At 47.6% G+C, this 15,778-nt stretch overlaps 1 protein-coding gene across 8 annotated transcripts in view; it reads right to left on the reverse strand.

Annotated features, from left to right (window-relative positions):
• The window catches only part of UBR4 (ubiquitin protein ligase E3 component n-recognin 4), a 122,877-nt gene that overhangs the window by 69,624 nt on the left and 37,475 nt on the right, over positions 1 to 15,778 (reverse strand). For all 8 annotated transcript variants that reach the window (XM_088790264.1, XM_088790260.1, XM_088790262.1 and 5 more), the window contains exons 29-49: positions 15,365 to 15,574; positions 14,348 to 14,449; positions 13,934 to 14,034; positions 13,489 to 13,687; positions 12,945 to 13,133; positions 12,463 to 12,526; positions 11,126 to 11,317; positions 10,517 to 10,587; positions 10,280 to 10,427; positions 9,620 to 9,847; positions 8,816 to 8,986; positions 7,313 to 7,495; positions 6,268 to 6,426; positions 5,790 to 5,942; positions 5,139 to 5,366; positions 4,663 to 4,820; positions 3,502 to 3,673; positions 3,044 to 3,245; positions 1,987 to 2,150; positions 1,348 to 1,564; positions 304 to 520 (exon numbers count right to left, since the gene is read on the reverse strand). In XM_088790264.1, coding sequence (XP_088646390.1) covers positions 304 to 520; positions 1,348 to 1,564; positions 1,987 to 2,150; positions 3,044 to 3,245; positions 3,502 to 3,673; positions 4,663 to 4,820; positions 5,139 to 5,366; positions 5,790 to 5,942; positions 6,268 to 6,426; positions 7,313 to 7,495; positions 8,816 to 8,986; positions 9,620 to 9,847; positions 10,280 to 10,427; positions 10,517 to 10,587; positions 11,126 to 11,317; positions 12,463 to 12,526; positions 12,945 to 13,133; positions 13,489 to 13,687; positions 13,934 to 14,034; positions 14,348 to 14,449; positions 15,365 to 15,574 — 3,528 coding nt within the window. The remainder of the gene's footprint in view (positions 1 to 303; positions 521 to 1,347; positions 1,565 to 1,986; positions 2,151 to 3,043; positions 3,246 to 3,501; positions 3,674 to 4,662; positions 4,821 to 5,138; positions 5,367 to 5,789; positions 5,943 to 6,267; positions 6,427 to 7,312; positions 7,496 to 8,815; positions 8,987 to 9,619; positions 9,848 to 10,279; positions 10,428 to 10,516; positions 10,588 to 11,125; positions 11,318 to 12,462; positions 12,527 to 12,944; positions 13,134 to 13,488; positions 13,688 to 13,933; positions 14,035 to 14,347; positions 14,450 to 15,364; positions 15,575 to 15,778) is intronic.

A 15,778-nucleotide genomic window follows, 5' to 3' on the forward strand; every position in this document is an offset into this window, starting at 1 on the left:
CTGGACCCTAACCCATAATACTAGCTTAAACATCTCCTAGTCAGCAGCCTCCGGCCACTCCAAAGGGAGCCTGAGCAGGAAGGGAAGGCACAGGAGCCCGCGGGCAGAGACGAGTCAGGTGGCTCTCAGGCTTTGTCTGCACACTAAGGAGACACTGAGTGTCGGGGAGTTGTGTGAAAACTTGAAAATCACAGGTGAGACTTGGGCGGTTAGTGGAGGCTGACTCTCTTAAGACACAGGTTCTGCAGGGAGAGTGAAAACTGGTGAGAATGGAAGCCAAGCCCTGCCAGTGCACGCTGGTACCTCTCCAGGACAGTTCCACTGGTGGTGGCCGGGGCAGCTGAGTCACTCTCTCCAGTGCCATTGCTCTGGTTCAGGTTGGAAGGGCAGATGTTGCTGATGGAGGCAGAAGGGAATTCTTCCGGGGGCTCGTCGGGCCAGCCAAACTGCTCTTTAGTCTTGCCATAAATTTTTACAGCATCGATCATGGTGACACCTGCTGGATCCACCGAGGCCCCGACTGCAGTAAAGCAAGAGAAGCCGTAAGAAGCACGTTCTCTGAAGGGCGACCACCACCGCCCTCCAAAGCAAAGACCAGACCAGTCTGGGCACAGTAGCAAATCACATGGGTTTCAGTCACAGAGGAACCTTATCTCCTCAGGCTTCAGCAGCACTTTCATCTTGTAAAGATGCTCAACACGGGAAGAAACAGTTCTACTGGCCACAAGCCAATGAGCTCTGTACTCGGAAGAGACCCTCCCCATCACTTAGGGGTCGGATCCTCTGATGCCATCAGGGTACTGACTGTATCACCTGTCCCCACCCCTAGGGAGCTCTGAGCATGCCCTCTGCTCACAGATCATCACCCTTTACACTGAAAGCAACTATTTCCAAAAGAAAGAGCAATGCCAGCCTTATGGATGGCTCAGGCACTTGTACTCTGAGGGTTTAGTTTTCAACAGCATGGCAAGGCAAGGCATTAGCTAAACACCCTCCAGCGACGCGGGACCTGAGACCCGCATTCTCTGCTTGAAGAAAGCCCTGCGATTGCACACGCTAACCTTGCCTCCTATCTGCCTAAACACACAGGCAGCCCCTTCAGCAAGCCTACGGAAGCGAACCCCGCAGCCGAGCTATACCCTGTTTCTACTCCTCCCACTCAGGTGGCTCCCCTTCCTGTCACCTTGCCTCCTTTGTATCTCAAATGAAGCTCAGAGTTTCAGGAGAGAGCACAGAGCTATCAGTAGAGCAGAGGGTTCCCAGAATACGGGAGGGCCAGGGGCAGGGCCCCCCAGTCAGCAGCCACTATGAGAGGGACACAGGCTGGGCCAGGGGCTGGTGACTCACTGAAGAGGTTCAGCTTCTTATCAGCCTGCAGGGCCTCTTCTCTGGTGAAGGGGAAGTCAAACCAGCGCGAGCGACTCAGGTTAAGCTGCATAGTCCTGCCGAATATCTCAATATACGACGGGGCCCGCTCAATGGCCTGCGACCCAATCTGGATCCGCATGCCGGTCATCACCATCGTGCTGTTGTTGTTACTGATCTCAATGGTAAAGCCACCGGGCTGGAGGAGGGAAGGCACCCGTCAGGGACGAGACAAGTTCCTCAGGGCAAAGCTGCGCACTCTCCTGCCGGGGTCTCCACGTGTGGTCCTAGGCAAGCCCGTTATCCCGGTAGCTCCCCAGCACTGACTTCCCTGCCCCCAAAGATGGGGACATTGAGGCAGGAAGCAGACTCTCCTCAAGGCTTGCTTCTCCCAGCATTCACCACCCCGCTGCGCTCGGCACAGTACCCCTCCTGGTAACGGAGGAGGAGGCCTTGTGCACGGGAGTGAGAATATCACTTACTCCGGGGGCCATACAACTCGACTCAAGGGTTACTGACTGCGAGTATCCACTTTATACTTGGGTCTAAACACAGGTGTGTTCTTGAACACCACTGAGTCCTGCCCCCCAGGGACCGAACCCAGCCGGGCGCAGTTCTCACCTTGGTGTTGGCCACATACATGCCGGTGGAATTCAGCCGGTGCTTTATCTGCTGTGCATTATAGACCTGCAGGAGGTCATTACCACCAAACTCCACATCTGTCAGCTGCTGGTTGTGTTCAAAGAAGTCAATGGGGAAGGTCACCTGGCTAGACGTGCGCGTTGCTGTGGAGAGCAGCACCAGATTGCCAAGAGCGTCGGTAAGTGGGGTCTCTACCACCGCTGCGCCCATGCCACAGGTAAGGACCCCTCCCCGCTGAGCCCACACGCACACACTCTGACCTTTCCAGACAAGCTCTGGGTTATAACAGCTGCATCAATGTGATGCCTACACGTGGTTACCTGTGCAATCACCACTATCCCTATAACCTAGCAGGACAAAGAAATCTGGTGTCGGTGTTGGGTATAGTTAATACCAACAGGTTCCCTCACGGCTGGTTTATTTAAAATAGAAACTGCTTCTTCACAGGAGGACGAGCTGCATCATGACCTCAAACACAGACTCAAGGACAAATCTCAGGTAACAGGATGACACCTGTAATGGTCTTTGCTTAGCCAGACTCAGCCCTAAATTCAAGCTTTCATTCCCCGCTGAGTCCTCCACAGTCAGGAGCAAGACTCCCACCTCAGAGACCTATGATGGATGCTTCACTACTCAGCAAGACATTAACCAACGGAAGGACCAACCCTTCCATCAGTTCCACCTCGCACTTCACATCAGGCAAGCCATTTTCCCCAAACCCAGAGTAAAGTCTCTCGAACAAGGTCCAGGAGAAATTTCTTTCCTGGGCACCTAAGAATGGCTGGCCTGAAGTTGAGAGCCAATGGGTGCTTTCCCATTTGTACAATGTGTCTCTAAAAGCCACATAGACCATTGGTGGCTTCAGGAAACTTGACTCTGCTTTTGGGAAATGAGCTAGCATATATCCCTACCTTTACAAAACGTGCAAGCGGGACAGTCACCAACTCTTCACGGATATTTACAACAGTCTACGCTGGGTCATCATCTAGAAGACGCCATTCCCACTCCCCCACCAGTCTCTGAGGAGGCGCCTTACTGATGGTAGCCGCTTTCCGCTTTCTAACAGGCTTCATTATGCTGAGGACGCTGCTGGGCTGCAGCGACGGCTGCAGCCAGTAGGAGGTGTTCTCCACGTTGGCCATGTAAATGCGCAGGCTGCCATCCTCACACAGCAAGATCATGGTGGTCCGCTGCTGCTCGTTGCAGGCTGTGTGTCTAATGGCGACCATGTCTTGGATCTAGGGGCAGGGGACAACGGGGGATGTCAGTTCCCACACCCACAGGTCAGAACCTACAGAGAGAAAGAGGCAGGGAAGCAACTAGTTTCGTGCTCAGCTACGGGTTACAAAGGATGGTGAAGGCATCTAGAAGAAAATGGATCACAATTCTTTTATAGACCTCCACCGAAAGAGCTGGAAAAGTGGCAAAATACACAAATATAAAACTAGACCAGGTTCACAGTCGATTCCAGTGATGGGAGAATCTGGCACTGACCTTTGCTTTAGCAGGAAGAGTCTTTATCTCTTGAATAAGAAAAGTGTCTGGTTTCACCATGACTACCAGTGGCACACCTGTGGTTTGCTGGACGCAACACACCAAGCCAGGGTGGTTCATCACCTCAGACCACTGGCAAAGGGCAGGAGACGTCTTACTGCCACCATTGGAACTGCACACAACAAAAGTGGCCACAGTTAGGTGTCAATCACCAACTACTCATGCTTCCTTTGACCTAACGGCCGTCCTTACTGCATTCCTGACTCTGAGAGCAACATTTGTTCAGGGACTCAATTATCCATGAGTCTCAATTCTATTCCGAGCCATATATATATATATATACACACACATATATACACACACACACACACACATATACTGTCACACGGCCCAATGTGTGAGGTTCCACTGTCTAAGGGAACAGGTGACCCTATGTGCCTAGAGGCTGCCAACTGCACAGGGCCACAGAGATGCCCAAGGCTGATGATCCATTTTCCTGGTAAGACTCTCTAAGTAGAGCAAGTTATATCTGAATGGTATCCACTTTATTTCATCCCAAACCAGGTCATTCACAAAACAGAGACCAGACACAAAACGCTACAATGGCTCTTCAATATCAGATTAAGAAAAAATGGCAAGAAACCCTAAACCTCTTCTTCCTCCTCCATGAATAAAACACTCACTACCTCATACGTACCTCTACTATCTGGAAATGTGATGGGAGCCTCTGCCAACCCCAACCATGCCCTGACTACTGACACCATGTTCTATTTACTGATAAATTCCCCAGAGGGGCAACTTAAAGGGCATTTTGACAGCATGTGTGTCTTGGAGAAGCTTACTTTCCCTTCTCAAAACTCAGTAATCATATTAAAATCGGTTTGCTGCCTTGACTATAGTTTTTCCTTCTGAGTAACAGTCGTCCCCCAAATTATCTCTTTTAGCTTGGGGTCTCCATGGTGGGGGACCAACCATGTAGACAGCCCAACCTGTCAACACTGGATGCTGCTTGATTTTAAAGATCCCTAACAGGGGACGGAGAGGTTTGCTGGAGAGAAGTAAGTTTCACCAGATTCATACCAGATGGCACTTGGGAAGGGGGCGGGGCTCCCCTATTACTGTGGGCGCTGGGGAAGCTGGACACTCAGGGCTCATGCTCACCTTTTGATGTTGATGGAGAAAAGCTGCAACACTTCCAGAGTCGTCCTGCTGATAGTGGCTGCAAAGGACCGGCCTTGACAATAGCTGAAGAACAGCATCTGCAACACGTGGGAGTAGTAGACAGACACACCGCCGCCTGCCACCTGGCTGTTACTGTCCTGTGAGGAGAGTGACACAGCACTTGCATGAACTCCTCATGTGGCCTTGGCTACCAGATTCCAGCTTGGCTGGTTATGAGTTCTAAATCACTACTACGGGCTCTCCTAGTCTAAGCATGAGAACCCTGTGGGCAGATCTTAGAATTATGTGAGAATAAAGAAGCATCAGATTGAATTAGCTTAGTCTGAAAGGACAAGAGTTTTTGCAATTAGGTAAAAAGTTAGAAGAAAAAAGAAAAAAAGGCCAAGAACAACAACAGACGAGTTGCTAAGCTAATGAAATCTGAAATAGAAAGGACCGGCTACATGTGCTCTAACCTTCAGGTCCTCGTGGTTGATTTCCAGAACATTCGTAACGTAGAAGGGTCCCTGCTGGGCACTGCTGGCCTCCTCCATGAGCTGAGTATAGATGTACCCAGCTGAAGACATTATAACGACGATGTTCTTTCCCTCCTCGTTGAAGAGGAAGGTAACGTCTCTTATCTTTGAGCTCGGCAGAAGAAAGTAGAAGGTTGGACTCAAGGCATCAACAGACAGGTCATAAATCTGCAGGACGGATGGAAGACAGATGAAATAAGGGAGGTCTATCTCAGCTGCACCCCCAAATTCTCCTGGAGAATGCAAAGGGCTGTAACTGATGAGTACTGGGCATTTGTTCTCCACTCACAGCACCTGTAAGTGTTCGGCCCCGAGCATATAAAGAGGAATAAAGTATCTTTATCTCTCCCTCAAGAAATGAGTAGGAGAGTGAGACACAGCACCAAATTCTGTGACAAATGTAGGGACAGCTGTGCACTTGGTACAGCAGGGACAGAACCAGGATGGGCTTCATACTGGCTACACACAGAAAGCTCCCGCTCAGTCAGCAATGGGCCAAAAGGCAACAAAATGTTGGGATTTTTTATTTTTAGTTTCTGGGAGAAGCCAGCACACAATGGAGATCAGACATTCAAAGAGTGGTTACTGTACCTTGACGAAGTCTGCAGTGACAATCGCTAGCTCAGTCTGTGACCCAGGTAACCACACGGCTTTGATGATGAAGTTCCCCGTGGCCAGCTGGGGGTGCAGCACCAAGTGATCCGAAACAGAGCCTGAGCTGCTGAAGGTCAGCACGTGGCAGTCCTGGATGGAGGTGAAGGAAGGCATGGTTAAAGGATGCTTTGGAAACAGGCTATTTCAGAGTTCTACTGTTCCCTTTTCTTCCCTAATAGTCCCTGCTTCCAGGTAGTGTTCAGACTGTCTAGTAACATATTCAGGTTTCAAGAAGACACAAAGAATATTCCCGATGTAAAAGCAATCGGGAAGAAATTCAGAGAAAGACTTCTCTTGCATTAAGCAGCTTTTCAGTTTAACCTCAACAAGTTAAGAGAAAGTGGTGCTGAGAACAGGAGAGGGAAGGTGACCAGGATCCACAGCTGCAGGTACCAAGCCTGAGCGTGACTGTTACCTTCAGCCCGCATACGGCCAGGTAGTCCTCTTTGCACGGGTTCCCAGTGAGGCTCAGCACAGTAAAGGGGACAGGGGCAGACGCCAGGCGGGTCAGAGTCAACTTCCTTTTGCTAGAATCTGCTTGCTTCAGGAGTGCAGAGAGCTGCAGAACAGTGATCTGCAAAGGAACAGTTACCAGCTGATTCTTACCCCGAGTCCTCTCAGAGAACACAGAGCAAAACAAAAGCTTCCTCAACGGCTACTAGTTTGCAGGTGTTTATCGTGGAGAAGTCTCTTAGGAAAATCCTACACCAATATCGGCCTCTTTTTCTCCTGGCTGAAAGGTATGGGATGTCTTTCATTTCCTCCTTCCAGTTAGGACCAAACAGATGAGTAATAAAAGCAATTTCTCTCTGTATCATGTTCATAAAAATACAAAATTCCTTTGTACTATGCCCTTTCTAGCTTTCTACGAAATGCTTTTGAAAGTATTTTCGAACTGTTTTAAGGCTGATTCATCCCTCTAACTTTTTATTTAAGATTAAAACAATATCACTGGTGATGAAGAAGCCAGAATACAGAAAACCGTGAATTAAGATACCTACCCCTCGTCCAGCTTCTCCTGTTTCTATAACACAGCACATACCCTTCCCTGCGTCCTTAGAGAGCTGAGGGGCAGGCAGAACTAAACAGGGAACACTCAGCCTTCCTATGACGACGTTTCTCTCTCCGTCTGTGCCTCCCAGAGTGACCAAACTGGGCAAGACTGGGAGCCACACTGTCCTAGGAACTGCTGGTCATTACCTTCCCCTGGGGGCTTGAAGGCTATGTTTTGAGTAGGAATTTACCCATTGGAAACCCAGTCTTTGTTCTCGCCATACTAGGTCTAAGTCTGATCATGCTACTCAGGGTAGAAATGCCTGTGGAGAACTATCCCTAAAGCATTCTTAGAACCCGACAGACTATTCCCCAGAGGGCCAGCCTGAGCATAGTCATCTATCTCTTTTGCTTAGCACTTAGGACAAACATGACTTAAGTAAGTGGGTAGGAACTGGAGGACCCACCTTGCCTTTCTCATGGCTGACAGCCAAGTGCTGGCGGCGCCCGTGGGGGGAGGACAGTACGCACATAGCCACCCGCCTGAGCACGTGGGCACTGATTAGCTGTCGAATGGTCTGGCCCTGGTCTCCGCTGTAATTCATTCGGACGTTCTCAAAGGCACCTTCCTGGGAGCCCAAGGTGGGAACCTGGTAAAGAGGGAAGCAGAGAGAGCAGGCAGTAATAAGGCAAGCAAGCTCAAGTGGATTCATACGCTGTGCACGTGACCGAGATGCTGCATGGTTTGGTCATTCAAGAGCAAGGGATTCCAACCTCTAATGCATGGATACAGGTAAATTTGAAAAGTTATTGTCAGTCCAGTAAGAACAATGCCGTGAATGTGTCATAAAGCTAAATTTAATTAATCAAAGCACTGGCTTTGGGGGTGACCAGTTAGCTCAGCTGGTTAGAGCGCAGTGCTAATAACACCAAGGACGCCAGTTTGACCCCCGCCTGGGAGACCGTGAGCTGCGCCCTCCTTAAAAAGTTTTGGCTTCTCAAAAATGTTAAAATGCCTTTTTAAAATAAAATATGGTGATGATAACGGAATTTTTCTTCACTGCTCTAACTCGGGAAAATTAAAAGTCAGCAGCTTTATGGCTCACCACACCAACACTACCCCAGTATTTTTTAGGTTCCTCTTTAATATCGAAAAGTCTAAAAACAACTGCTCTAAAACTGACTATTTTTTGTTTGTCTGTTCGTTTGTTTGGAGAGTCAAGGGAGCATATCCTGGTCCACATAGGTGTCTCTACTCCTTACATTCAGGTACCTTGGTTTTAAAGGCACAGATTCAGAAACCTCTTACACTGCTGTGTAACCACTGTGTAAAACTATTTTTAATAAAACACCTAAATATGTATGTGTATGTGTATGTGTGGATTTCCAAGTGAATATTTTTCTCTTCAAAGCAGTAACCTGGTGAGATCTAGTCATGCACCTCATTGATTTTTACACTTCCCTTTACTTTCCACGGAAGAGGCTATGCAGACCTCACCGGAAGTCCTATATTCAGTGCTCAGCATAGGTTTTAAAGTAGATAATGACTTACAACTTATAACCCATGTCATATGAAGAACTAAAGGAAAGTCACTTAAAGCAAAAGAGGGCGAACATTATTTTTGCAAGCTAGATGAGCCTCGGGGCAGAAGACACAGGAGGTTTTCTATTTGATATGCGGAATAAATTTCTAACTATTGTAAACTGCCTCCAAATGAAGATCCTCACATCTTGGTAGTTCATTTATTTATATGAACTGAAAAGGGGACCTATTCGCTGCGTTGGTCCAAATGACATCTTCTGAAGACAATCCCATGTTCTGGTTTTCACACTAGCTGTCATGCTACCTGAGGTTCTAAGTTCTGAAAGGCCAGGGCTTGCCTGTTCTAAGGATATTCCTCGGTCTCTAGCGCGCTCTGGCATGTCAGTAAGGAGGCTGCTTCCGACACCCACCCACCTGACACACTCACCATCAGCTGGTCTGTCATCTCAACCACCTTCTCCACCGTGTGCAGCTCACGGAGGGCTTGCTGGGCCCGGCTGCTGCTCCCCACGGCTGAAGCCTGCTGAAAGTTGGTCTGAATGGCATCCATGAGGAAATTGAGCATGTCTAACACGAGAGGAGCGAAGGAGAAATTGGCCTGAGAAAAATCCAAACACACAAATGAAAAAAAAAAGACAGAAAAATAATAGGTCATACTCACAATAATCTTCCATTATCCACCCTAAGAACCCATTACGGAAAATCATCTCATTCTGTTCATAAGGCTGGATTTGAATCCAGTCACTATGTTACTATGCTACTAACTACAGAGCAATCTTTCTAAACCAGGACTCCCACACAGCCTAATATTCGAACGCGCCCATCGTGCATAATTAGCTAACTTCTCTCCTGTGAAACTGGAATGGTTCTAGTTATATACCATCCTTGGGAAAACTGAGAAAATAATCACTTGAATCACTTCCTGTATTCTGTGCTTCAGATGAGGAACTCCAGCCAAGAAAGGGTGTTCTAGAGTATTACACAACTAAAATGTACCCTTCCACAAAGCCCCATAATCCTCCTCAGTCATACATCCTTTCCCGATGAGGTATGACTGATAACACATACTATTCAGATCCACACTGTGGAAACAAGTACACTTAGAGAAAGGAGAAACAACTCCAAGTCCCACCAGTGGAGCTGCAAGGAGCGCCCTGGACACGGTTTGCTTGTGAACCACCTGGCCCGGCTCTGCCCTCTGCCCGTGGTGCTGGGCACCACCAGAGCCCACCTGGTCCTGCAGCTCCTCCCGGCAGCCCTCCACGGTGCGGCACAGGCTGCTCTTCTTGGGTTTCTCCTCGTCAGCACTCTTCCCGTCACTGATGGTGACTTTAGCCTTGTCAGCTGGGGATGTGCTGGTGTGGCGCACCAGACTCTCCGAGACCCTGGGTTCACTCTGAAATGCTGACTCCTTCATGGTGGAGCTCATGCCACTGCTGGGTGTTCGCTTCACCAGCGCCTGGGGACAGAACATGTCAGAGGCCCTAAGCTCTTGCCACAAGCACAGATGAAATATTGCCTGAGATCTTGGAAGAAAATCTGACCCAAAGGAGAAATTGGCTAGCGATTTAAACGCTATCCGAAAGCCTGAATGATGATCTTCGTGGTATTCACCAAACACGTAACATATACCCACTCACAGCAGCAGGTCTTGAGTATAACCTCTGAAACCATGGGGAGGTCTTAGGACCTCCTGCAAGATCTCTAAGGACCCTACAAGTTCTAACATTCTAAGTGAAGTGCTTAAGCCATGATCAGTGATAGGACCAGACGTTACTCCTGGACCCAGGCCATCATGAAGGTGACATGGGAATTTCCCAGTTTGGCTTATGCACTCCTGGGTCACTAACCAGTCACCCTTGACAGCCCAGCAAATGGCGCAATCTCTCACCAAACAGCTGCCATCTTCCTTGGCTCCGCAGTCACAGAAGAAGGATCCGTACTTGGCATAGGAAATCTCGTGGTCCTTGTGGCACACCTTGGCACACACTGTACACACACCCACCCCATCCACCATCTTGCAGGTATGACAGTGGTACCTACGAAGAATAAACACCAGCAAATGAGCCCAAGGTCACCACGCTCAAGGCCTGGCACACCCTTACCTAAAAGGAAGAACTCCTCTTACCAATGCTGGTTCATGAATTCTTTCTGAGTGATGGTGAAAGTGCAGAGTTTATTGCAAAGAGAATCTTCATCCTTCAAAGACAGTAAATCTTTTTAATCAGAAATATATCCCTCCACACCATACAGACACACACAAAAACACACCCTATGTAAACAGTCGGCTCATAAATGGCCAGCAGAAACCTTCTCCAAGTGGAAATGTCATACACGCTGCAAATGTGCTGCAATTTCAGGTGTGACCTTAGAGTTCTGTGGTTAAGAGAGAGAAATCTTCTCTACATGAGTGCTCACCCCACTCCCAAGAACTCACCCCTGAAATGCTTTTTGGATGCAATAACTATGGGATTGCAGGATAACTGAGTCTGGCTGGAAGAAAGCAATGCTTATCAAATAGCCCTTTTCCCCAGGAGATGAGGTCCCTACAGCTCGCTCTGTGGCCTGGAGAGTCTCCTGGCATTAATCGTGTAAGCTGGGAGAAAGCAGGGAGCAGCGGGAAGCATCCTGAGGCTCCAGGGCTGGAAGGGGGGGGCCAAGGGCTTGTCAGCGTGACTGTGCGCCAGCACTCCAGTCGCCCGCGGGCCTCCCTGGTGGTGAGGCGGTGGGTACTCACCGAGTCCTCGGCCTGCGAGTCCTCCTCTTCCACGGCCAGCTCCTCCACCCAGTCAGAATCCACCTCGATGGCCCGCTCTTCACCGTCCACGGAGAGTTGACTCGGGCCTTGACCGTTACTCTGGCTCAGGGCATTGGTGACGTCAGCCAAGTAAGACATGATATGGCACGTGCACTCCAGGACCGCCACATGCTACAAGAGAAGACCCCCAGCCAGAGGAACCTCAGTTCTCCTTATTTCATCATTCTGTAAACTACGTTTTCTCAAGCTTTCGCCAATAAAGCTCAATTTCAGAGGAATGGTATAGAAGAAAAAAAAAAACCACACACACAAAAAATTAATTATCTATTTCCCTAGCTCTTAGCACCATGTAGCTAGTCAATAAACTGCACTAAACTACTGCATATTCATTTATTCTTAAGCACAAAAATAACTCTACAAAATCTTGCAAAATTGAAATCAGGAAAGAAACACTAAAAATGGCAACAAAAACCATTCAAGAAAAGACTAGATTAAAAGTACGAATAGGCTCTTATTAGCATTTTCCCTACCATTAGCATTTTTTTAAACCTTTAGTGAAAGACATTTAAATTATTGGGTTTTCAAATAAGCTTCAGGAGAAATAGCCTCAGGGATCAAGTGAAAAAGTGTCCAGCAAACCACTGCAGGTAGTTTGGGCTTGTCTAAAAAACCCAACCGTCTGGCATCAAAGCCTCAGATGTCTCAGTTCCTCACTCTGCACTCTGACTGTTCAGAGCTGAAAGGATAAAGATTAGCAAGAAAACAGAGAAACGAATGGTGCCATGGTGGGTCTCAAAGGCGGGTTATCTGTCCTTAGCCACCTATGTGAAGTTCCTGAGTTGGGTAAGGGAGGAAAACGCCTGAATGTAAGATTTCTGTCAGTTTCAACCCCTTTTTCTCAACACAGTGACCTGAACATTCAGGCAAAGGAAACAATTCTAGCATCTGAACTGGAGCTGAAGAGGTGGTCTGCAACCCCATATAACACCCACTCGGAGAGCACAGCTCCAATGCAGGAGCAGGGGACCGTTTCCTGTTGCACATCAGTATGGAAAAATAGCAGGAATTCACTATGTTTCAAGAAGGATTCTGGTGGATGTTTGTTTACTAGAACATTCCCTTCCTTCCACCTCTTGCCACCCAAAAGAAGCCTGAGGACACGCAGTTAGCAGTATCACACTTCTAGGTCTTTGAGATTGTAGCCTTGTGCTCTGTAGACTGGCAGGGACAGAAGCCAATGGGAAAGACAGACTTCCATCTGACCACAAACACAGAATCATCACTCCTTGACTGTTGTCCCTCCTCATTTTTCTTACCTTTCCGTGCATTACATTGGCATTCAGTTTTTCAACCACATTCTTCTGTGAAAGGTATTTCTTACTGTCCCAAAGAAAAAAAAAGGGGGGGAGGACACAAAATCATCTAAGGAACCAAAGAAAAGAAACATTTTCATGAATCTTGCATCAATTTGTGGACGTTATAAAGCAAAGGAATTCTTAGAAAACCACGTAGGTAACCAGAGGTTGGGGTGCCCTGGCCTTATCACTGACAGTACACTTTCCCCAAGACTTCTTCTAGGAATGAACCAGAAACACTACTAAGAAACTAAGGAATATCAACTCTAAAGTGAACAGAGTTATTGGCTACTCCCTCAATCCTCAATAAAAAGGTAGAGATTCAAGTTTCTTTTATACTCACACTGAGATACAAAGAAAAAACCTGCAGTTCCTTCTTCCCCCTTTTATCTAAGAGCGATGTTATGACCTAAGGACGGGTTCCTCCAGTTTTGTCATCTTACCATCTACTCAGCCAGTCCACAGCGGCATTATGAAGCTGAAGATGGCCAGCACCTTGACCTGCGCTGGCTAAGGTGGCCATCACAACCATGAGTTCAGGGAAACCAGTACCATCACCGTTGGCCAGCATCTCTGTTGCCATGGGGATCAGGGTACCCAGAAGCACAGCACACACACCTTCCCCGACTTGGCTGGTAGGAAAGAAATAGCAACTTGGTGAGTAATCAACAGGAATCGGATTCAATGTACCTGTAAATTTGTAAGAGTAATTAAAAGAAGTTTTAAATTAAACTTTAAACACATGACTATATATACTTTGGACTTGGGCCACTAGAGCACACAAAACAGTCACCTCGGTTACAACTGACAGGTCAAGTCATTTCAAGTTTTTCCATGGGAAAAATCAAGGAACCTACTAAGTTCCTTGAGTCTAGTGAAGGGAGCTATGGGATCACTGAAAATGCTAACGACAGATGCCTAAAGGAAAAATAGCTGCAACTGCTCTCAACACATTTCTGGGGACACATGACATAAACAGAGTGCTACCTGTTTTCCCGAACAATGTATGTGGTCAATAACTGCAACAGCTGCCGGTTCTCCTGAATCACATCCAGCTGATCAGAGTCTTTGGGAGGCGATGCAGTCATGCGGGTGAGCCAGGCCTGGAGACGCACAGGCTCCACACAAGCCAGCTGCGCCAGAGAGCCACAGAGATGCAGAAGGCTCGGGTTAGGGCTCTTCTCCGCTGGGGACAGATCGAGAGGCCAAGGTCAGTGGAGGGAGGGCAGGGGGAAAGGGAGGAAGGCGCAAAATGTGAGCCAAGAGAGGGGAAAAGCTTCAAGCAAGTTTTCCACTTCCTTCCAAACTTTCTGAGGGATTCTCTCCACTTGTTAGCATTTTCATGCTGTAGTTAAACTCGGGCAGAAGATAGGCACAGTATTAGCTTGACATCAAAGTTCCCATAAGAAGATTACTAAAAGCTGTCACTCACTCAGCTGGAAGAGTTTGGTGAAGAATTTCAAAACTCGGTTACAGAATTTAGCAGAGAGGTTCTCATTGGCTGTTGCCATCATGATCTGCACAAGTTCTCCGCTGGGAGGCAGGAGGGGAGAAAAAGGCAAAGAATCACATTAAGCCACCCGTTCCCACTTCTTCACAATCTCCTCTCCTCTAGGGGAACTGGTCATTTGTGAGTCAACAACACAAGATGTTCATGAAATCAAGTCCTCATCAATAAGCCCGAGGAGCCAGCAATGAACCTAAGCCCTCCCGCAGTTCTGTGTGTATACACCTAAGCAGGCCTCAAGTATTCCCTGAGAAAGAACACTTAAGTCAACATATGTAGCTCCTCGCTTTCAGGAGGCATTCAAAAACTGTTCACTGGATCAAACAAAATACAGCTCACCTGTCAGAGAAAAACTCCTCCATAGCTTTACGAGCCTGGCTGCTTTCCAGTTGCTTTTCCAAATACTGGAGACATTCCTCCAAGATGGATTCATCCAGTCCACTGAGTAGCAAAAAGAAAGATTAACTACCAAAAATAAAGGAGTGTTTCAATGTCATCCTAAGACTGATTTTTAAAAACCCAAAGTTTGTTTATAACTAAACCTTGAGGGTAACATTCAACTTTGTTTTGTCAAAGCTTAGCAATAGGTGCTCAATAAATATCTGATAAATTAAACTGTAATAAAATAAAATAAATTCCTAAAATCTGAGCTAACTGATGTAGTCAATGGCTGAGAGTCCAAAGGATCATTGCTGTGGAGGGAGGGAAGGAAGGGGGGGAGAGAGGGGAGGAAGGAAGGAAGGAAGGAAGGAAGGAAGAAAGGAAGGGAAAAGAAGGAGAAAGAGAAGGAAGGAAGGAGAGGGGGACAAAAGGAGTGCATGATGAAAACCTGGTCTCCTCTGCAACAAAAAGACAGGCAATCCCACTACTTAGACCCCTTATAGTTCTCAGGGGGTAACAGTGCGACTTGCTGAACTATTCCTTATGTCTTACCTGCATCAACGTGGCCGAAACCATCAAAGGGAAACAGTGCTGTGAGACTGCCTAACTTCACACACCACCCACCTCAGAAGCATGGTCACAAACATATTAGAGACTTTACCAAGTTTCCTTGTAAACTTCATCACAACTAGTACAGCGCTTGAGAAGCAGCTGTTATTTAACGTTTCCAAATCTGAACATTTAAGCCTGCCATTTCCTTAATGTTTATTCCTAAGAATTAACCACAAAAGCGGATTCCAAATAACGTTTCATGCAGGTCCACAAGAACACAAAATGCACACCAGTACAGAACTTTCTGTTAGAAAGCACGGTAAGCAGCTATTACTTAATGACGCAAGAGGCCAGTGTTGGCACACTTCTCTGACGGGAGCAGGAGGTCACAGGAACCTGACTGCTCTCCTCGACCAGGCTCACCTATTGGGATCCGCGTGATTGGCCAGAATGTTGTAACACCCAGTGATCAGCTTCTCATACACGCGAGCCAAGAACTCATCAGACTCCGCGGGGCCCAGGATGCGCTCCAGGGAGTTGCTACTCATCTCAGCAACGCTCTCCGTGGTCGACTCCAGAAGAAGGGGGAGCAAGGTCCGAATGACCTGTGGTGGGTTCATCTCATCGGACCACCTTCAGCAAAGAAAATGGAACCAAGTTAGTGAATACACTCCTCCAAAGAAGTGCAAGAGCAGGACAGGGCAACTCAGTCATGGTTGAGAGGAAGGACTTTTATTCCAGTCCTTTTTCCCTTGGTAGTTGTTTTTTCCATAGATATAATGATACAATCTCATAGTCTTTCATTATTATACGCATATCGAAAGCAAAAATCAGTTC

The sequence above is a fragment of the Rhinolophus sinicus genome, chromosome 14, assembly GCF_057876585.1.
Source record: "Rhinolophus sinicus isolate RSI-liver-muscle chromosome 14, RSI-T2T, whole genome shotgun sequence".
Classification (NCBI taxonomy): Eukaryota; Metazoa; Chordata; class Mammalia; order Chiroptera; family Rhinolophidae; genus Rhinolophus; species Rhinolophus sinicus.